At 49.1% G+C, this 15,690-nt stretch overlaps 1 protein-coding gene across 1 annotated transcript in view; it reads left to right on the top strand.

The window, feature by feature from the left end:
• Positions 1-15,690, top strand: part of IQCA1 (IQ motif containing with AAA domain 1) — a 184,963-nt gene that overhangs the window by 95,942 nt on the left and 73,331 nt on the right. Inside the window, exons 9-11 of the mRNA XM_013963032.2 lie at positions 1,088-1,166; positions 10,448-10,554; positions 10,719-10,820. Of these exons, the coding sequence (XP_013818486.2) occupies positions 1,088-1,166; positions 10,448-10,554; positions 10,719-10,820 (288 nt within the window). The remainder of the gene's footprint in view (positions 1-1,087; positions 1,167-10,447; positions 10,555-10,718; positions 10,821-15,690) is intronic.

Genomic DNA, 15,690 nt, shown 5'->3' on the forward strand with positions numbered 1-15,690 from the left:
TCCTTCCCTGTATCCTCCCAACAGCCACATGGAGTCGGGGCAGTAGAGTGGGGAGGGGTCCGGTATGAGGATGGGCACTGCCAAACCACCAGGGCGTGTGGCTTCGGAGTCCCAGAAAGGAGGGCATGTCTTCTACCCTGACCCACCAGAGATGTATGTCCCTTTCTTGCCGCTCCTTCCCTAAGCCACACAGAGAGCTTCAGGTGCTTTGGAAAACTCCCCATGGACATCATGTTGACAAGCATCCTTCCTTTGTCCTTTCTAGGGGGACAAGAAGCAGGTCATCGGGCACTTGACTCTTCATACAGTATAAACATGATTGCCCAGAAACGTCAGATGGGGCTTTGCAAGATCTGGCTGTTCACAGTTGAGAGCAGCCGTGGCAGTGTAGGGCAGAGGGTATTTCTGCTGGGGATCAGGGCAGGGCCTCTGCCTGCAGAGCTCGGGGTCCCTGCAGCTCTCATCTGGCTGCTCTGGGTGGCTGAGCTGTCTGTGCAGCAGAGGCCCAGGGCAGGGAGGCCAAGACCAGCCTCTAGGAGAGAGGCAGGGTCTCCAGCTCAGGCTGGGGCTCAGGACTGGCTTCCTGGCCCGGGGAGGGGACAGGCCAGCAAAGAAAGGAGCAGTCCTGGGCTCCTACAAAGCCCGAGCTGACAGGTAGTGGAGCAGAACGCAGGTGGGGAGCAGCCCCAAAGCTGGGTCACAGGAACATGGCAAAGGGAGAGGCGGCAGGACTTAGATGGGCAACAGCTCTCAGAGCAAGGAAGGAGCCAGACCTCAGAGGACAGGCCCCAGCTCATGGCGTGGGGGCGTCCAGGGAGGTGCCTGAGTCAGGAAGGCCCTGTGAGCCCACCAGTGGAGCTAAGTCTCAAACCATCCCCGCGCTAGTCAGTGGACACAGCGCCTCCCGCGCAGACTGTCAGCAGGGAAGCCGCCCAGGGGGGCGGACGAGGGGCTGGACCTTCAGCCCACACACCAGGAGCGAACGTGTGCGTCTCCAGTCGGCGTGACCACGCATGTGCGGGCCGCTCAGTGTCTGATTGCAGCAGGTAGACTGCCTGTCGTTAACGGGTGTGTTATTCCGCTCCAGCAGGAAGAAGATGAGATGTGGAAAATGTCACCGAGCGTTTTCCTTCACACGATGGAGGAAGGAAATAGCGTCTACAAAGGTCAGTTTACCAGGCGGGTGGGGTGCCCTTGTTGGGCAGACGTTGACGCCCGGTCATGAAAAGCTTTTGTCATTGCGTACTCACTCAGCCGTGTCTGACTCTTTGCATCCCCGTGGACTGCAGCACATCTAACTTCCCCGTCCGTTGCTGTCTCCCGGAGTTTGCTCAAACTCCAGAGGCTGCAAACATGCAGTTCACTACCAAGTCTGTCTGTCCGTCTCTTAAAATTGCTTTGAGTGGCTTCAAAGCATACAGATGGTAAAAGAGCAAGATGAGAATATGTCTCGACCTCTGTTCTGTTTTAAACCCCTGAGACGTCGGCTGAACATTCTCTTGCTTGGAATGAAAGGGAAGAAGGATTTTCCCTGGATTGTTTAAATTAAGAAAATCAGTGCCGTATGTACAGTAAAATGTTGTAATCCTATTAGCCTAGGACACGTGCCTGCACGCTGACACCTAATTCTTTTGTCCCACGTTCAGAATGTAATCTGGCTCTTTCGGCAAGTGTATGAACTGGCCTTTGAGATGTTCTCATTATAATTTACTGGAATGGTTGTCCAATTCCTTTGGTTCCACTCCACCCTCATGATAAATCCCAAAACAGAATGACCTGCCAGGGTGACCCTGGTCATTAGTGCTATTTGGAAACTCCTGAGAAATGCCATAAGGGTGTGAAGTAGAATATTTCCACGCTTCAGTCACGCATGTGGCTCCTTCTTTATTTGGCTTTAGCCAGACCGCAGTGGGACTGTTATTTATTTAGTATGTGTTTTTAATTGATGGATGGTTTCCACCCCCAGTTTGTTGAGCCTCACCCTTAGCAACTCTATCAGAGTCGTGGCAGGTTTGATGGGCTGTCTGGTTCTGTAAAATAAGAATGTCCGTGTCCCTCCTGCAGTTCTCTCGCTCACCACTAGTGGCCAGGTTCCCACTCAGCCGGAGACGTTGAGCTAAGGCAGAAGCACCGGGAAAAGGTGACCTCGGAAGGACTTGGCAACTGCTTTAATGGGGGAGGGAGAAGGTCGGAGGGTAAATTAACATTGATCAGGCGCCCACAACATGGAAGGCGTGTTTTCACGCCCATCTCACTTCTCTTTACAACAACCAGGAAGACATAAACATCACTCAGCCCGGTCAGCAGGTACAGTCGGAGACCTGCCATCATTCGTGTTGAGAATATCCACTCTTTCCTGTTCTTTTCCATTATGGTTTATTGCAGAATGTTGAGTGTCTTTCCCTGTGCTGGATACTGCAGGACCTTGTTGTTTACCCATCCTGTGTATAATAGTTTGATCTGCTAATCCCAAACTCCCAATCCAACCCTCCCCCACGCCCCCCCACGCCCCCCCATGGCAACCATACGCCTGTTCCTTACATCTGTGCGTCTGTTTCTCTTGAAGATTAGTTCATCTGTGTCATACTTTAGATTCCACACGTGAGTGGTATCATATGGGGTTTGTCTTTCTTTCTTACTCCACCTAACATGATAATATCTAGGTCCATCCATGTAACTGAAAATGGCATTACTTCATTCTTCTTATGGCTGAGAAGTATTCCGTTGTATATACGGGACACATCTTTATCCATTCATCTGTCAGTGGACATTCAGGCTGTTTCCATGTCTTGTCTACTGTAAATAATGCTGCTGTGAACATTGGGGTGCCTGTATCTTTTCACACTACAGTTTCATCCAGATACGTACCCAGGAGTAGGATTGCAGGATCCCATGGCAACGCTATGATTTCTGTCAAGCGTCCGCTCACTCACACATTCACTCAGCAAACAGTGACTGGCTCCGGTGTGCAGGTGCAGTGCTGGCCTGGAGGTGCATGCCATCAGCAGGCTCACTGCACAGCCAGGGGCTGAGGTAGTGGGCGGGTGGGGACGTGGCACCAGATGGGTGGCTGGTTAGTCTGGCCACACCCACTTCCAAGGGACCTAGCTAGGAATCGTGGTAGTCCACCCTGCAGAGTCACAGGCCCGGCTGGGGTGCCCCTGGAACTCAGGGCTAGGCCCCACACAGTAGCTGCCCTCCGTCCCAGGACGTTATGTACTGGTCTGCACACACCATCTCTTGTCTCGTATTCTGCATATGTATCACCAGCCTTCGAGATACTTTCCAGGCCTTTGAACTGTCAGCTCATTTTCTTCTAAAGAACCCCCTCTCCTGGAGCCCTGCTGGCTGTCCTTGGGGCTTCCTTCCTGTCCCTCCTTCATTCTCCTGTTACTCCCTCACCGTGTGGAGCCCAGCCTCCAGGGGGTCCCGAGAGCGACTGCCAGTGTGGAGGGACGTCTCGGGTGCTGGGTACATCTCAGTAGTGTCTTACACTTGAGAAATGGAGTGTTCCTGCCACATCAGTAAACACGGGTGTCACAGCCATCAGTGATTCCAGCCCTCCAGATGTGACTTTCTGAGCCCTAAGGGCACTCAGGAAGGAGAACAATACCTGCTTGGTCTGGCAGCCATGAGGCTGCAGCCACTCCCTACAGTGAGCATCAGGGAACTCAGGATGTGAAACACACAGGACACTGGTCCCAGAGAGCTGAGAGGCATATGAAGGAAAGATCTCAGCGAGCCCAGACTCTTGCGTCTTCCTGCACACAGAACAGTGCTAAGGTCCTTAACTTGAGGTATCTGGCTTTCTTTAATTCAGAAAAATGCTTTTAACATTCAGACTACCTGCCCTTTGTTGGAAGACTTCTATGTAACCTGACTTTCTCCACCCCACTCCTCAGAGCAGTTCTCTCAGGGCTACTGGAGATGCTGTCTCAGGCTTGAAGTCCTAAAAATTCCCACTGAGTAAAAACATAACTCTCAACTTTGAGGTTGTGACTATTTTTTAAGTCAGCACACGCCCAAGACTTGGAAAGCCTGGCTTCCTTCACCTCTGATTGTAACTGCTTGGATGAAGAGAGAAAAGTGGGAGAGGGCGAAATCCTCCCCTACCTTCACAAGGAGTCAGGAGCTTGTGTCTAAACTTGATGGGTCAAGAAGCAGATTGGGATCCACATATCTACACTACTGATACTGTGTATAAAATAGACAACTCATGAGAACGCACCCTATGTATGAAATAGGTAACTAATGAGAACACACAGTATGTATGAAATAGGTGACTTATGAGAACGCACCATATACATGGAATAGGTGGCTGGTGAGAACGCACTGTATGTATGAAATAGGTGACTTATGAGAACTCACCATATGTATGAAATAGGTGACTGTTGAGAACGCGTCATATGTATGAAAAAGGTAACTAATGAGAACATACCATATGCATGGAATAGGTGACTGGTGAGAACGCACTCTATGTATGAAATAGGTGACTGATGAGAACATACCGTGTGTATGAAATAAGTGACTGGTGAGAAAGCGCCGTATGTATGCAACAGATGACTGATGAGAGAGTACTGTAAGCACGAAATAGATAACTACTGAAAACATACTGCATAGCGCAGGGAGCTCTGCTCACTGCTCTGTGGTGACCTGAATGGGAAGGAAATCCAGAAAGGAGGGGATGTGTGAAGAGGCACAGCTGATTCACTTTGTTGAACAGCAGAAACTAACACAACATTGTTAAACAACTATACGCCAATAAAAACTGTAAAATAAATTATTGGAAGAAAAGGCTGGGACTTAAGAAGAAGCAGCAATATAAGTGTGGTCCCTAGATGCTCTCCTTCTAGATGACAGCCGGAAGGGCCCAGTGAAGCTGGACCTTCACATCCTCCTCCCACGGGCCCTGTACTCTTCCTCCCGCACGCCGCTCACACTCACACCTCCAGGCTGTCGTGCCTTCTGTTCCCTTTGCCTGGAATGCTTGTCCCTTCAGGCCTCCCCTGAGACCCAGGTGGGATGACAGTCTCCCGCCTCACCTGTGCCCATCCCAGAGCCACAGTATTCACCTCCGCCTGACTTCCAGGGGTGTGTTTCCATCTCCCCACAGCAGGGCAACGGGTCTATAAGGACCGGGAAGGTATGTCGGTCACTCAGTCACGTGCGACTCTTTGTGACCCCATAGACTGCAGCCCACCAGGTTCCTCTACCCGTGGGATTTACCAGGCAAGAATACTGGAGTGGGTAGCCATTTCCCTCTCCAGGGGTCTTCCCAACCCAGGGATCAAACCCAGGTCTCCTGCACTACAGGCAGATTCTTTCCTGTCTGAGCCACCAGGGACAGGGCATGAATTTCATAATTTATGAATAGATCAGATTTATGGATAATTCTGAATCTAGCCAATGCATTTTCAATGAACAAATGAACGTAGGAATAAATGCCCTTGGACGGTGTAACTGGAAGGCAGAGTTTCTTTTAAATTGTAATTGTTTTAATACTGTCTGGCTTTAAGGTACTGTGTTATTTTGATAAAAATTAATTTGGGGGACATCTAACATTCCTATGGGAAGCCCACAGACCTGCGCAACAAAGCTGTTGAAACAGCCCATGCCTTGTGTGTAATTACCCTGTAATTCCATCAAGGCTGAGAAAACTACCAGCTGCTCGGGAGCAGGAGGCATGAACCGTGATTTTACTCGCTGGCTCTTGGGGTGTTTGATGAGTTATCTGACATGTCTTCGGTAACTTACAGAAATTCAGTGTCTTCATCTGAGAATTCTTTTCCTAAAAATCAAAGGCTTTCCTTCTCAAAGGAAGCATTAGCATTTTAATCACTGATATTAAGCCCCCTCCTCGGTCCACTTCTGAGCAGATGAAAACTGCCCCAGCCTTGGCTTCTCCCACTCTCAGATTAAAAACTCGTTCTCTGCTACAGGAAAGAGCGGTCAGTTGTTTCCCTTTGAGAGCATGGGTAGCTTCCTGCATTTATAAATGTCCATGAAATCCTCGAAGGGGTCGAGACGTGCCCTGTGCAAAAGTGTCATGAGAAAAACAACATTTCAGTGGAAAAGGAGGTCCATTTACGTCACCTCTAGTAAAACCCACGAAGGCTGCTCGGAAGTGCTTTATCTGTAAATCAGAGGCACAGCTCGAGTGCGGATGTCACAAGGTGCCACTGCTTCCACATAAATAATCGTATCTTGCTTTCTTTTCTGTTGAATATTCTCTGTTCCTTTCACTATTAAATGCATTACTTCCTGTCTTATCTATCCCCTGAAATAGCAAAGCAGCTTCCTTTGAATAACAAAGTGGTTTTGCTCTAAAAGATCTTAATGAAGCAGGTGGGTTTTGCTGGCAGAGATTTAATCATCAACCAAGATTCAGTCATCATCTGTTAGAAGAGAGTTGTTATTGCTGAGTGTTGTTGTTGTTTAGTCGATAAGTCATGTCTGACTCTTTGCGACCCCATGAACTGCAGCCCACCAGGCTCCTCAGCTCATAGGATTTCCCAGGCAAGAAGACTGGCGTGGGTTGCCAAGTCCTTCTCCAGGGGATCTTCTGGACCCAGGGATCAGACCCACGTCTGCTACTTGGCAGGCTGAGATGGTTGAATGGCATACTGACTCAATGGACATGAGTGTGAGCAAGCTCCGGGAGTTGGTAATAGACAAGGAAGCCTGGCATCCACGGGATCGCAGAGTCAGACACGATTGAGCAACTGAACTGAACTTGGCAGGTGGACTCTTTGCCACTGAGCCAGCACAAAAATCCCAGTGTTGTTGATGAATAGAACATTTTAGCGCAGCTATATTTTCAAGGGGGAAAAGTTACCATTTTAAACCCATAAAAAAGAATTTTAAACCCATGTTATTCCTACATTTCAGAGTTTCCCTCAGTGTAAGCTTATGTAGATTTCAGAAAATGCACAGAGAAGGAGCAGTTGCCTTCAGGCCCATGAGTTAACCGCCCTTCATGTACGCACACCTGACAAGCTCACTGCAAAATCCCCCTTCCAGGGGGTTCAGGCCAAAGAAGAAACTCTCAGATATTTATGACTTAAGACATTTTTTCACATCAAAGGAATGGTATAGACCATGTAGTTAATGCGTTCTTGCCCTGACACTGATGAGCAGGATAGCTGTCTCCTGCTGACACTCTCCATGGGAATGACTATTCAAAATGATGATTCTTCAGAGCCAGCTTTCCAGCCATTTCCTGTGTGCCCATCCCTGCTGAACCTGGTCCCCATCTGTCTTGTTTGGGTCTTCTGCCCCTTGGGACCCAGCAGTCCCAGGCTGGCTACCTCCCCCATTGGGGTGGTGATTCTGCTTGAAGTGAAAGTCACTCAGTCATGTCCGACTCTTTGCCACCCCATGGACTAGACAGTCCATGGAGTTCTCCAGGCCAGAATACTGGAGTGGATAGCCTTTCCCTTCTCCGGGGGATCTTCCCAACCCAGGAATTGAACCCAGGTCACCCGCACTGCAGGCGGATTTTTTACCAGCTGAGCCACCAGGGAAGCCCAAGAATACTGGAGTGGGTAGCCTGTCCCTTCTCCAGTGGATCTTCCTGACCCAGGAATTGAACTGGGGTCTTCTGCATTGCAGGCAGATTCTTTACCAACTGAGCTATGAGGGAAGCCCTGATTGAACTTAAAAAAAAAAAAATTATTTGGCTGAGTCTTAGTTGCAACACACAGGATCTTTGATCTTCCTTGCAGCGTGTGGTTCTTTCTGTTGTGGCATTCAGACTCTTAGCTGCAGCATATGAGACCTAGTTGCTTGGCCAGGGATGGAGCCTGGGCCCCCTGCACTGGGAGTGCAGAGTCTTAGCCACTGGACCACCAGGGAGGTTCCCTCCCCTTGACCTTTGACCCTCACCTCTGACTGGCATCCGGGAGGCACACCCCCAAGCCCCTCCAGCCCCATGATCACATCCCATTGTCTGAGCCTCAGCGGTGGCTGGGCCACCTCTCACCTGGCCACCCTGCCGGGGAAGAACCCATGGGTGCATCAATTTTATGAAAATTTCACCACTTTTTCTTATAAATTCACAGTAGTCACCCTAGAAAAGATCTGGGCACATTCAACATCTTTTTCAAAAACCTGCCGCTGAAACTTTGCATCACTGGTAGATGTCTCCTTCCTATCTTCCTATGATTGGCCAAGGATTGGTGGAGCCCTGTGCAAGCCACACTGCCCTCGAATTAGCTGGGGGGAGACTGCTAAGCCTGAGAGCCCTTGCCAGGCCTGTAATCCAGACAGGCCAACCCCTCTGCCCGGCCAGCCGTCCAGGAAGTGAGCCGGCCCACCAGACCTGTGTGAGGTCAGTAGTTTGCGATGATCCTCTTCGGCTTCCGGAAACCTCCCTGCCAGCCTCTGGGAGCAGCATCAGGGTGTCCCCCCAGGGCTTGTACAACCGACCCACACTTTTGGAAAATCGGGGCTCCCCGTCTCCCTGCATTTGTATCCTGTGTGGTCCTGACTCTGACCCCTGTAAGAGGACACGCCCAGTGGTCCTGTGTCCTCTCTTCCACTTGCTAAAAACAAGTGTTTTTAAGTGTTCTTAGCACAGCCACTGTCCCTCCTGGCCCCTCGCCCCTTTGGGGTGGAGATTGCTAATAAGCAAAGGACGATGTAGGACCAGCAGCTGGTAGGTGGTAGGACGCGGGATCTCCCTGATGGGCTCCCCCCGGCCGGAGCTTGGGGCCATTCCCTGCCGGGCTGTCCATTCTTGTGTGTCTGCCTCTCGTGGCCCCGTTGCTCTGTCGCCCGGGATCTGCAGTTCCCACCATGTCTCATCCCTTCTCCTTTCCTGTCTCACTGCTTCTGCTCACCCCTGGCCTCTGTGATTTACCCAGAGAGTCCACCCTCCTTTCTCATCTGTGTGCCCACTTGGCTCTCTTAAGAATCTTCTCTGCCCTCTGCCTACAAGGTTGACCGCTTGGCTCCCTGTGCACCCAGACATGCATTTCTGTCTGTGGCCATGACTGTCCTCTGGGTGTTGAGTGTAAGTGCCAGCCCCTCCCTACTTGGTCAGCTGTGTCAGGGGACACACTCCTGTCTGATCTCAGGATCAATGTTCGTAGGGGAGGCCATGCTTGCCAAGCTTACACCCTGTCCCTCACCACCTGCTGTCCAGACCCCGCACGGGCCCCCTTTCTTAGTCGTAGCCATTGTCAGATGGAGGTGGGCTGCCCCGCGGTCCTCGACTGCCCTCCTGAGTTGAGCAGCGTCAGTGCCCCCAGGGACCGGCTCCCAGCGAAGTGGCCCAGCTACGTGGTGGTTGCAGGTTTGATTCCAGCAGATTTTCATCACAGTCTGAACACAAATTCAAGGAAGAGATCCCTTCCCCAACTGGCGAGTCTTTTTCCCCTGGGAGATCCTCCAATCCCACGGCCAGGGTCCAGGGGTCTGCCCCTCTGTAAACATTTGGAATTCCCCTTCTGAGAAAAGAGCTTTATTTCCATTTATTCCAGTGATACAAAATTACCCTTATTTCCTCTAACCATCCTCCTAACTGCCAGGGTAAGGCCAAAGGGACATGTAAAATATATATGATTTCAAAAACATCCCAAAAGTAATGCAAAAACACAGCTTTTGAATTCGTGATGAGTAATGGGTACTTGTGTGTTTAGTGTTGGCTTTTAATAGGGGCCAAGGGAAATCATGGGTAAGCTGAACTAGCAACAAAATCTCTCCCATTTCATTGAATTATTTGAATAATAGAACGAATGGAAAACGTATTACAGAAAGTCACCTATAATTGCATAACCCCATAATTACTGTTGTTGTTGTTCAATCGCTAAGTCATGTCCGTTCTTTGTGACCCCATGGACTGCAGCATACCAGGCTCCCTTGTCCTTCACTGTCTCCTGGAGTTTGCTTAGATTCGTGTCCATTGAGTAGGCGATGCCATCCCGCCATCTCATCCTCTGTCATCCCCTTCTCCTCCTGCCTTCAGTCTTTCTCAGGGTCTTTTTCAATGAGTCAGCTCTTCACATCAGGTGGCCAAAGGATTGGAGCTTCAGCTTCAGCATTTCCAATGAATATTCAAGACTGATTTCCTTTAGGATTGACTGGTTTGATCTCCATGCAGTCCAAGGGATTTTCTAAAGCCTTCCCCAGCACCACAGTTCGAAAGCATCAGTTCTTTGGCGCTCAGCCTTCTCTATGGTCCAGCTCTCACATCCATAATATGTGACTATAATGGTACAGAAGAGTACCATTTGTTTCATACTTCATTATTGGAGCTTTTCACATTAGCAACTTTCTTCTTTAATTTTTAGATGTTGTACAGGCACAGTTCTTCCATTTGGAAAGTGGAAAAGAAAGACATAGGGTAGAAGATTGAATTTGTGTTACATTTCACGAAACTGCCTTTGTTAGTCTTCATGTAGAAAAAAAAAATCGTTTTCTTTTTCTTTGTCCTTCTGGAGTGCAGACCTGTGGAAGAATAAAGACGAATCGTGGAATTTCCCGCAGGACTATGACCCTGAACTGATTAAGGAAGACAAGCGGAAGGAACTGGAGTCAGAGATCAGAGTGCAGGTAAAATGGCCTTAATGCTGGAGTCCTAGTCAAGTCTTCCACTGCAGCGCTTCTTTATCACGCCCTGTTAGCGACCTACCCAGAATTTAAGCTGTTTCTAAGTTCGCAAAGAAAACACAAAGCAGGCAAATTCACCTAAAACAGTATCTTTTGTATTGACCTAGGTGGATGAGCTGATGAGACAGGAACTAAAAAACTTGAAACTAGCTGTGAGCAGAGAGAAGGAACTGCCGGCCAGAAAAGGAAAGAAGAAAGGAGGTAAAAAGGTGAGTGACGCTTACGCTCGGGAGGCGGAGGGCAGAGCTGAACGGTGACCAGGAGCCCGGCCCCAGAGGCCAGGGTCGGTCCAGACGTGCCGCAGGCAGACCCTGGCTGCCCCGGGCTGTTTTCCAGGAAACGTGCCTGCCTGTGGAGAGCTTCCCTTGGTCCACTGTGCATTGGTCCACCAAATGCATAGCCCTCAGGGCTGTGGGATCATAAATGGGATAAATCCAGTCTGGGAGTGACCTCCCTGCCCTCCTCTCTGCAGATCCGTGGTACCCAAGCCCACAGGCGGGATGAGATCTCTCCGAGGAGCTAGGACATGTGCTCAAATGCCCACCTCCCTGTAGAAGATCTGTGGGGGAGGAGGCCAGTGGCAAAGACCAGGTTCTTGGAGAGTCAGGGAATCTGATGAAATGAATTTTAAGTTGCCACTCATCCATCTACCAGTGGTTTAGAGGCCAGTCAGATCCCAATATTCAATGTTATGTACTGGGTCCTGTGAGATAATAGAAAATGCTCCTGTTGGTCTCTGCCCCTACTTGCTGGCATGGACCAGCTCCTGCAACCCTTGTAAATTCCTAAGTGGTAAGTGCACTGCAAGCCTCTTTCGTTACAATGAAGCAATTCTAGGTGGGTTTCTGGGTGGCTCCCAGGTTGGGGCTTGTTCCCACTGGAAAGACCACGCTGCGATCCGAAGCCTGGAAATCACAGTTCCATCCACCCCATTCCCAAGAGAGGGCAGAGGAGCTGGGCATGGAGTCAATACTTGATCGTGCCCGTGTGAGGGCGTTTCTGTAAAACCCCAGTAATCACGGGCTTTGGAGAGTTTCCAAGTGAGTGAACACAACCACGTGCTGGAAGGCTTGCTGTTGTTCAGTCACTCAGTCGTGTCCGACTCTTTGCGACCCCTTGGACTGCAGCACAGCAGGCTTCCCTGTCCATCACCATCTCCCAGAGTTTGCTCAAACTCATGTCCATCATGTCAGTGATGCCATCCAAGCATCTCATCCTCAGTCACCCCCTTCTCCTCCCACCTTCAATCTTTCCCAGCATCAGGGTCTTTTTAAATGAGTCAGCTCTTCGCATCAGGTGGCCAGAGTATTGGAATTTCATCTTCAGCATCAGTCCTTCCAGTGAAAATTCAGGATTGATTTCCTTTGAGATTGACTGGGTTGATCTCCTTGTAGTCCAAGGGACTCTTTTAAGAGTCTTCTCCAACACCACAGTTCACAAGCATCAATTCTTCAATGTTCAGCCTTCTTTATGGTCCAACTCTCACATCCATACATGACAAGTGGAAAAAAACACAGCTCTGACTAGGAGGATCTTGTCAGCAAAGTGATGTCTCTGCTTTTGAATACACTCTCGGTTGGTCATAACTTTCCTTCCAAGGAGCAAGCGTCTTTTAATTTCATGGCTGCAGTCACCATCTGCAGTGATTTTGGAGCCCAAGAATATAAAGTCTGACACTGTTTCCATTGTTTCCCCATCCATTTGCCATGAAGTGATGGGACTGGATAGCCATGATCTGTTTTTTTGAACATTGAGTTTTAAGCCAGCTTTTTCACTCTTCTATTTCACCTTCATCAAAAGGCTCTTTAGTTCTTCTTCACTTTCTGCCATAATGGTGGTGTCATCTGCGTTTCTGAGGTTATTGATATTTCTCCCAGAAATCTTGATTCCAGCTTGTGCCTCATCCAGCCCGGCATTTCACATGATGTACTCTACATAGAAGTTAAATAAGCAGGGTAACAATATACAGTCTTGACGTACTCCTTTCCCAATTTGGAATCAGTCCATTGTTCCATATCCGGTTCTAACTGTTGCTTCTTGACCTGCATACAGGTTTCTCAGGAGGTAGGTAAGGTGGCCTGGCATTCCCATCTCTTTAAGAATTTTTCACGGTTTGTTGTGATCCACACAGTCAAAGGCTTTGGCATCATCAATGAAGCAGAAGTAGATGTTTTTTCTGGGATCCTCTTGCTTTTTCTGGAAGGGCACCGCACCCCAACTTCATGGAGAAGCTCCTGTGCCCAGGACCCTCCCAGACCTTGCCCTACACACCTCTTCATCTGGTTGTTCTTCTGTGTCCTTTATCGTGTCCTTTGATGACCTGATAGTTGTGTTTCTGTGAGTTCTGTGAGCCACTCTAGCAAATTCATCAAACCCGAGGAGGGGGTCGTGGGAAATGTAGATTTACAGCCGGTTGATCAAAAGCACAGGTGACAATCTAGGCTTGTGATTGTCATTTGGAGTGGAGTGGGGGCGGTTTCGTGGAATATCACCCCTCACCTATGGGATCAGACTCTGTATCTCCAGGTCGACACTGCCAGAACTGAGTTAGATTGTAGGAGCCCCAGCTGGTGTTGCAGAAGGTTTCTTGATGGAGGAAACCCCCATGCAACTGGCATCAGAAATGTGGTGAACGTGCTTCCTGTGGGTCAGGAGCCAGCTGTGCCTCTGGGGCCAGGATACTCCAGGCAAGGGAGCTGGCGGGGTGTGGGCTTTCTCAAGTTCCCGCGGTCCATCAGCCCTCCCTGGGACTCACACACTCCCTGAGTTTGTCACACTCTCAACTGCGTTAGTGATTAGTTTGCCAGCCCAGGGGGATGTGTTTTGTCTTTACAGTGACTCTATACTGAAGCCTTTTGTGTTGATTTTACAGTTTACAGTTTTACAGCTTACCTCTGACTCTTTAGATTAACACCTGAATGTCCTTCATGCACCTCTTCTGAGCTTCCATCATTGTAGCCCAACGCATGCTTAGTCGCTCAGTCGTGTTCCACTCTTTGTGACACTGTGGACTGTAGCCCTCCAGGCTCCTCTGTCCATGGGATTCTCCAGGCAAAAATACTGGAGTGGATATCCATTTCCTTCTCCAGAGAATCTTCCTGACCTAGGGATTGAACCCAGGTCTCTTGCATTGCAAAATTCTTTACCACCTGAACCACCAGGGAAGCCCATAGCCTGATGAGGGTTCTTTATATGTAATTCCCATAAATAGGTGAGGGCATCTATTTATGCCACTGGTTGACCCTGTTAATGAATTTCCTATCTTAAAAAAGTGATGCTCTAATGACTGAACGTGGAAATCAAGCTAAGCAAAAGGGAAAATGAAGACAGGAGGTGGCTGCACCCCTCCAGCTGAGACTCGGCTTCCTCTCCTTAACCAATAGCTGATCATCGGTCTGGCACTGCTGCCCCTCTCACTCCTTGAAGTCTGATGTCTGCCCTCCACCGTGTCCTAGCTCATGAAGTGTCCTAGGATGCAGTTGCTGTGAATTTCCCTCTTGGAATTAAACTGGTTGAACACACAATAGATGTGCTCAGGGTACCCCCAATAGATTGTGTAACTGTAATTGTGTAACTGTAGAGTTTTGAGTTCTCAAAATTCCAATCCAAGCGGCCTTGGGAGACATAAATATAATTTTGTTTCATAAGCTGAGACTTAATTAGCTATATTAAATCCCTTCCTTAAGAAGACCATTAGCAGAAGGGGAATGGACAACCTTGAAGATCAGAAAGGAGAAAAGGGACTCAGAGGGATACAATTTGGCTGTGGTATTCCAGCTTTATCCAGAGAAAGTGACTTGATCAGAGATTATACAGCCACCTGAGCACCCCTCTTGAAATACAGATATGACCTTAGTTCTCCATACTGAAACCCTTCAATGACGCCCTAGTTCCCACAAGGATAAAGGTGACAGTCTTCTGCCAGGCTTACAAAGCCATCTTGACCTGGGAAGGGTTCTCCTCTTCAGGCCCATCACCCACTTCTCCCTCCCTGGCTGCACTCCAGCACCCTGAGCTTCCTCTTTGTCCGTCAGACACACTGTGCTCCCTCCCACCACAGGGCCTTTGCACGTGCTGCTCTCTCTCAGGAAATGTGTTTTCTCCCACACCCTCAGTCCTGAGTGTAGTTAAACCCCTACTCATCCCTGGGGTCAGTCCAAGTCCTTTTTCCTCAAGAAAACCTTCTGGGACCTCTGAGTAATTCTGGTTGCTCTGCGTGCACTTGACCCTGCGCTACAGTGGCTTCCTGGTGCTTTGTCACGGCTTCCATGTCATATTTACTGGCATCCGGTCCCATCACTTCATGGGAAATAGATGGGGAAACAGTGGAAACAGTGTCAGACTTTATTTTGGGGGGCTCCAAAATCACTGCAGATGGTGATTGCAGCCATGAAATTAAAATTTCTCCTTGGAAGAAAAGTTATGACCAACCTAGACAGCATATTCAAAAGCAGAGATATTAACTTTGCCAACTAAGGTCCATCTAGTCAAGGCTATGGTTTTTCCAGTGGTCATGTATGGATGTGAGAGTTGGACTGTGAAGAAGGCTGAGCGCCGAAAAATTGATGCTTTTGAACTGTGGTGTTGGAGAAGACTCTTGAGAATCCCTTGGACTGCAAGGAGATCCAACCAGTCCATTCTAAAGGAGATCAGCCCTGGGATTTCTTTGGAAGGAATGATGCTAAAGCTGAAGCTCCAATATTTTGGCCACCTCATGCGAAGAGTTGACTCATTGGAGAAGACTTTGATGCTGGGAGGTATTGGGGGCAGGAGGAGAAGGAGACGACTGAGGATGAGATGGCTGGATGGCATCACTGACTCGATGGACGCAACTCTGAGTGAACTCCAGGAGTTGGTGATGGACAGGGAGGCCTGACGTGCTGCGATTCATGGGGTTGCAAAGAGTCGGACACGACTGAGCGACTGAACTGAACTGAACTGAACTGAAAATTGCAGTATCTGCCTTCCCATATCTACTGAAGTGCAGAGACTGTGTGACTGTCTTTGCTGCTCACTATTGTAACCATTTCTGGCACATAGCAAGTCCTCAGCACATATTATTGAGTGAGTCAATTCATC

This window comes from Capra hircus, chromosome 3 (assembly GCF_001704415.2).
Source record: "Capra hircus breed San Clemente chromosome 3, ASM170441v1, whole genome shotgun sequence".
NCBI classification, from domain to species: Eukaryota; Metazoa; Chordata; class Mammalia; order Artiodactyla; family Bovidae; genus Capra; species Capra hircus.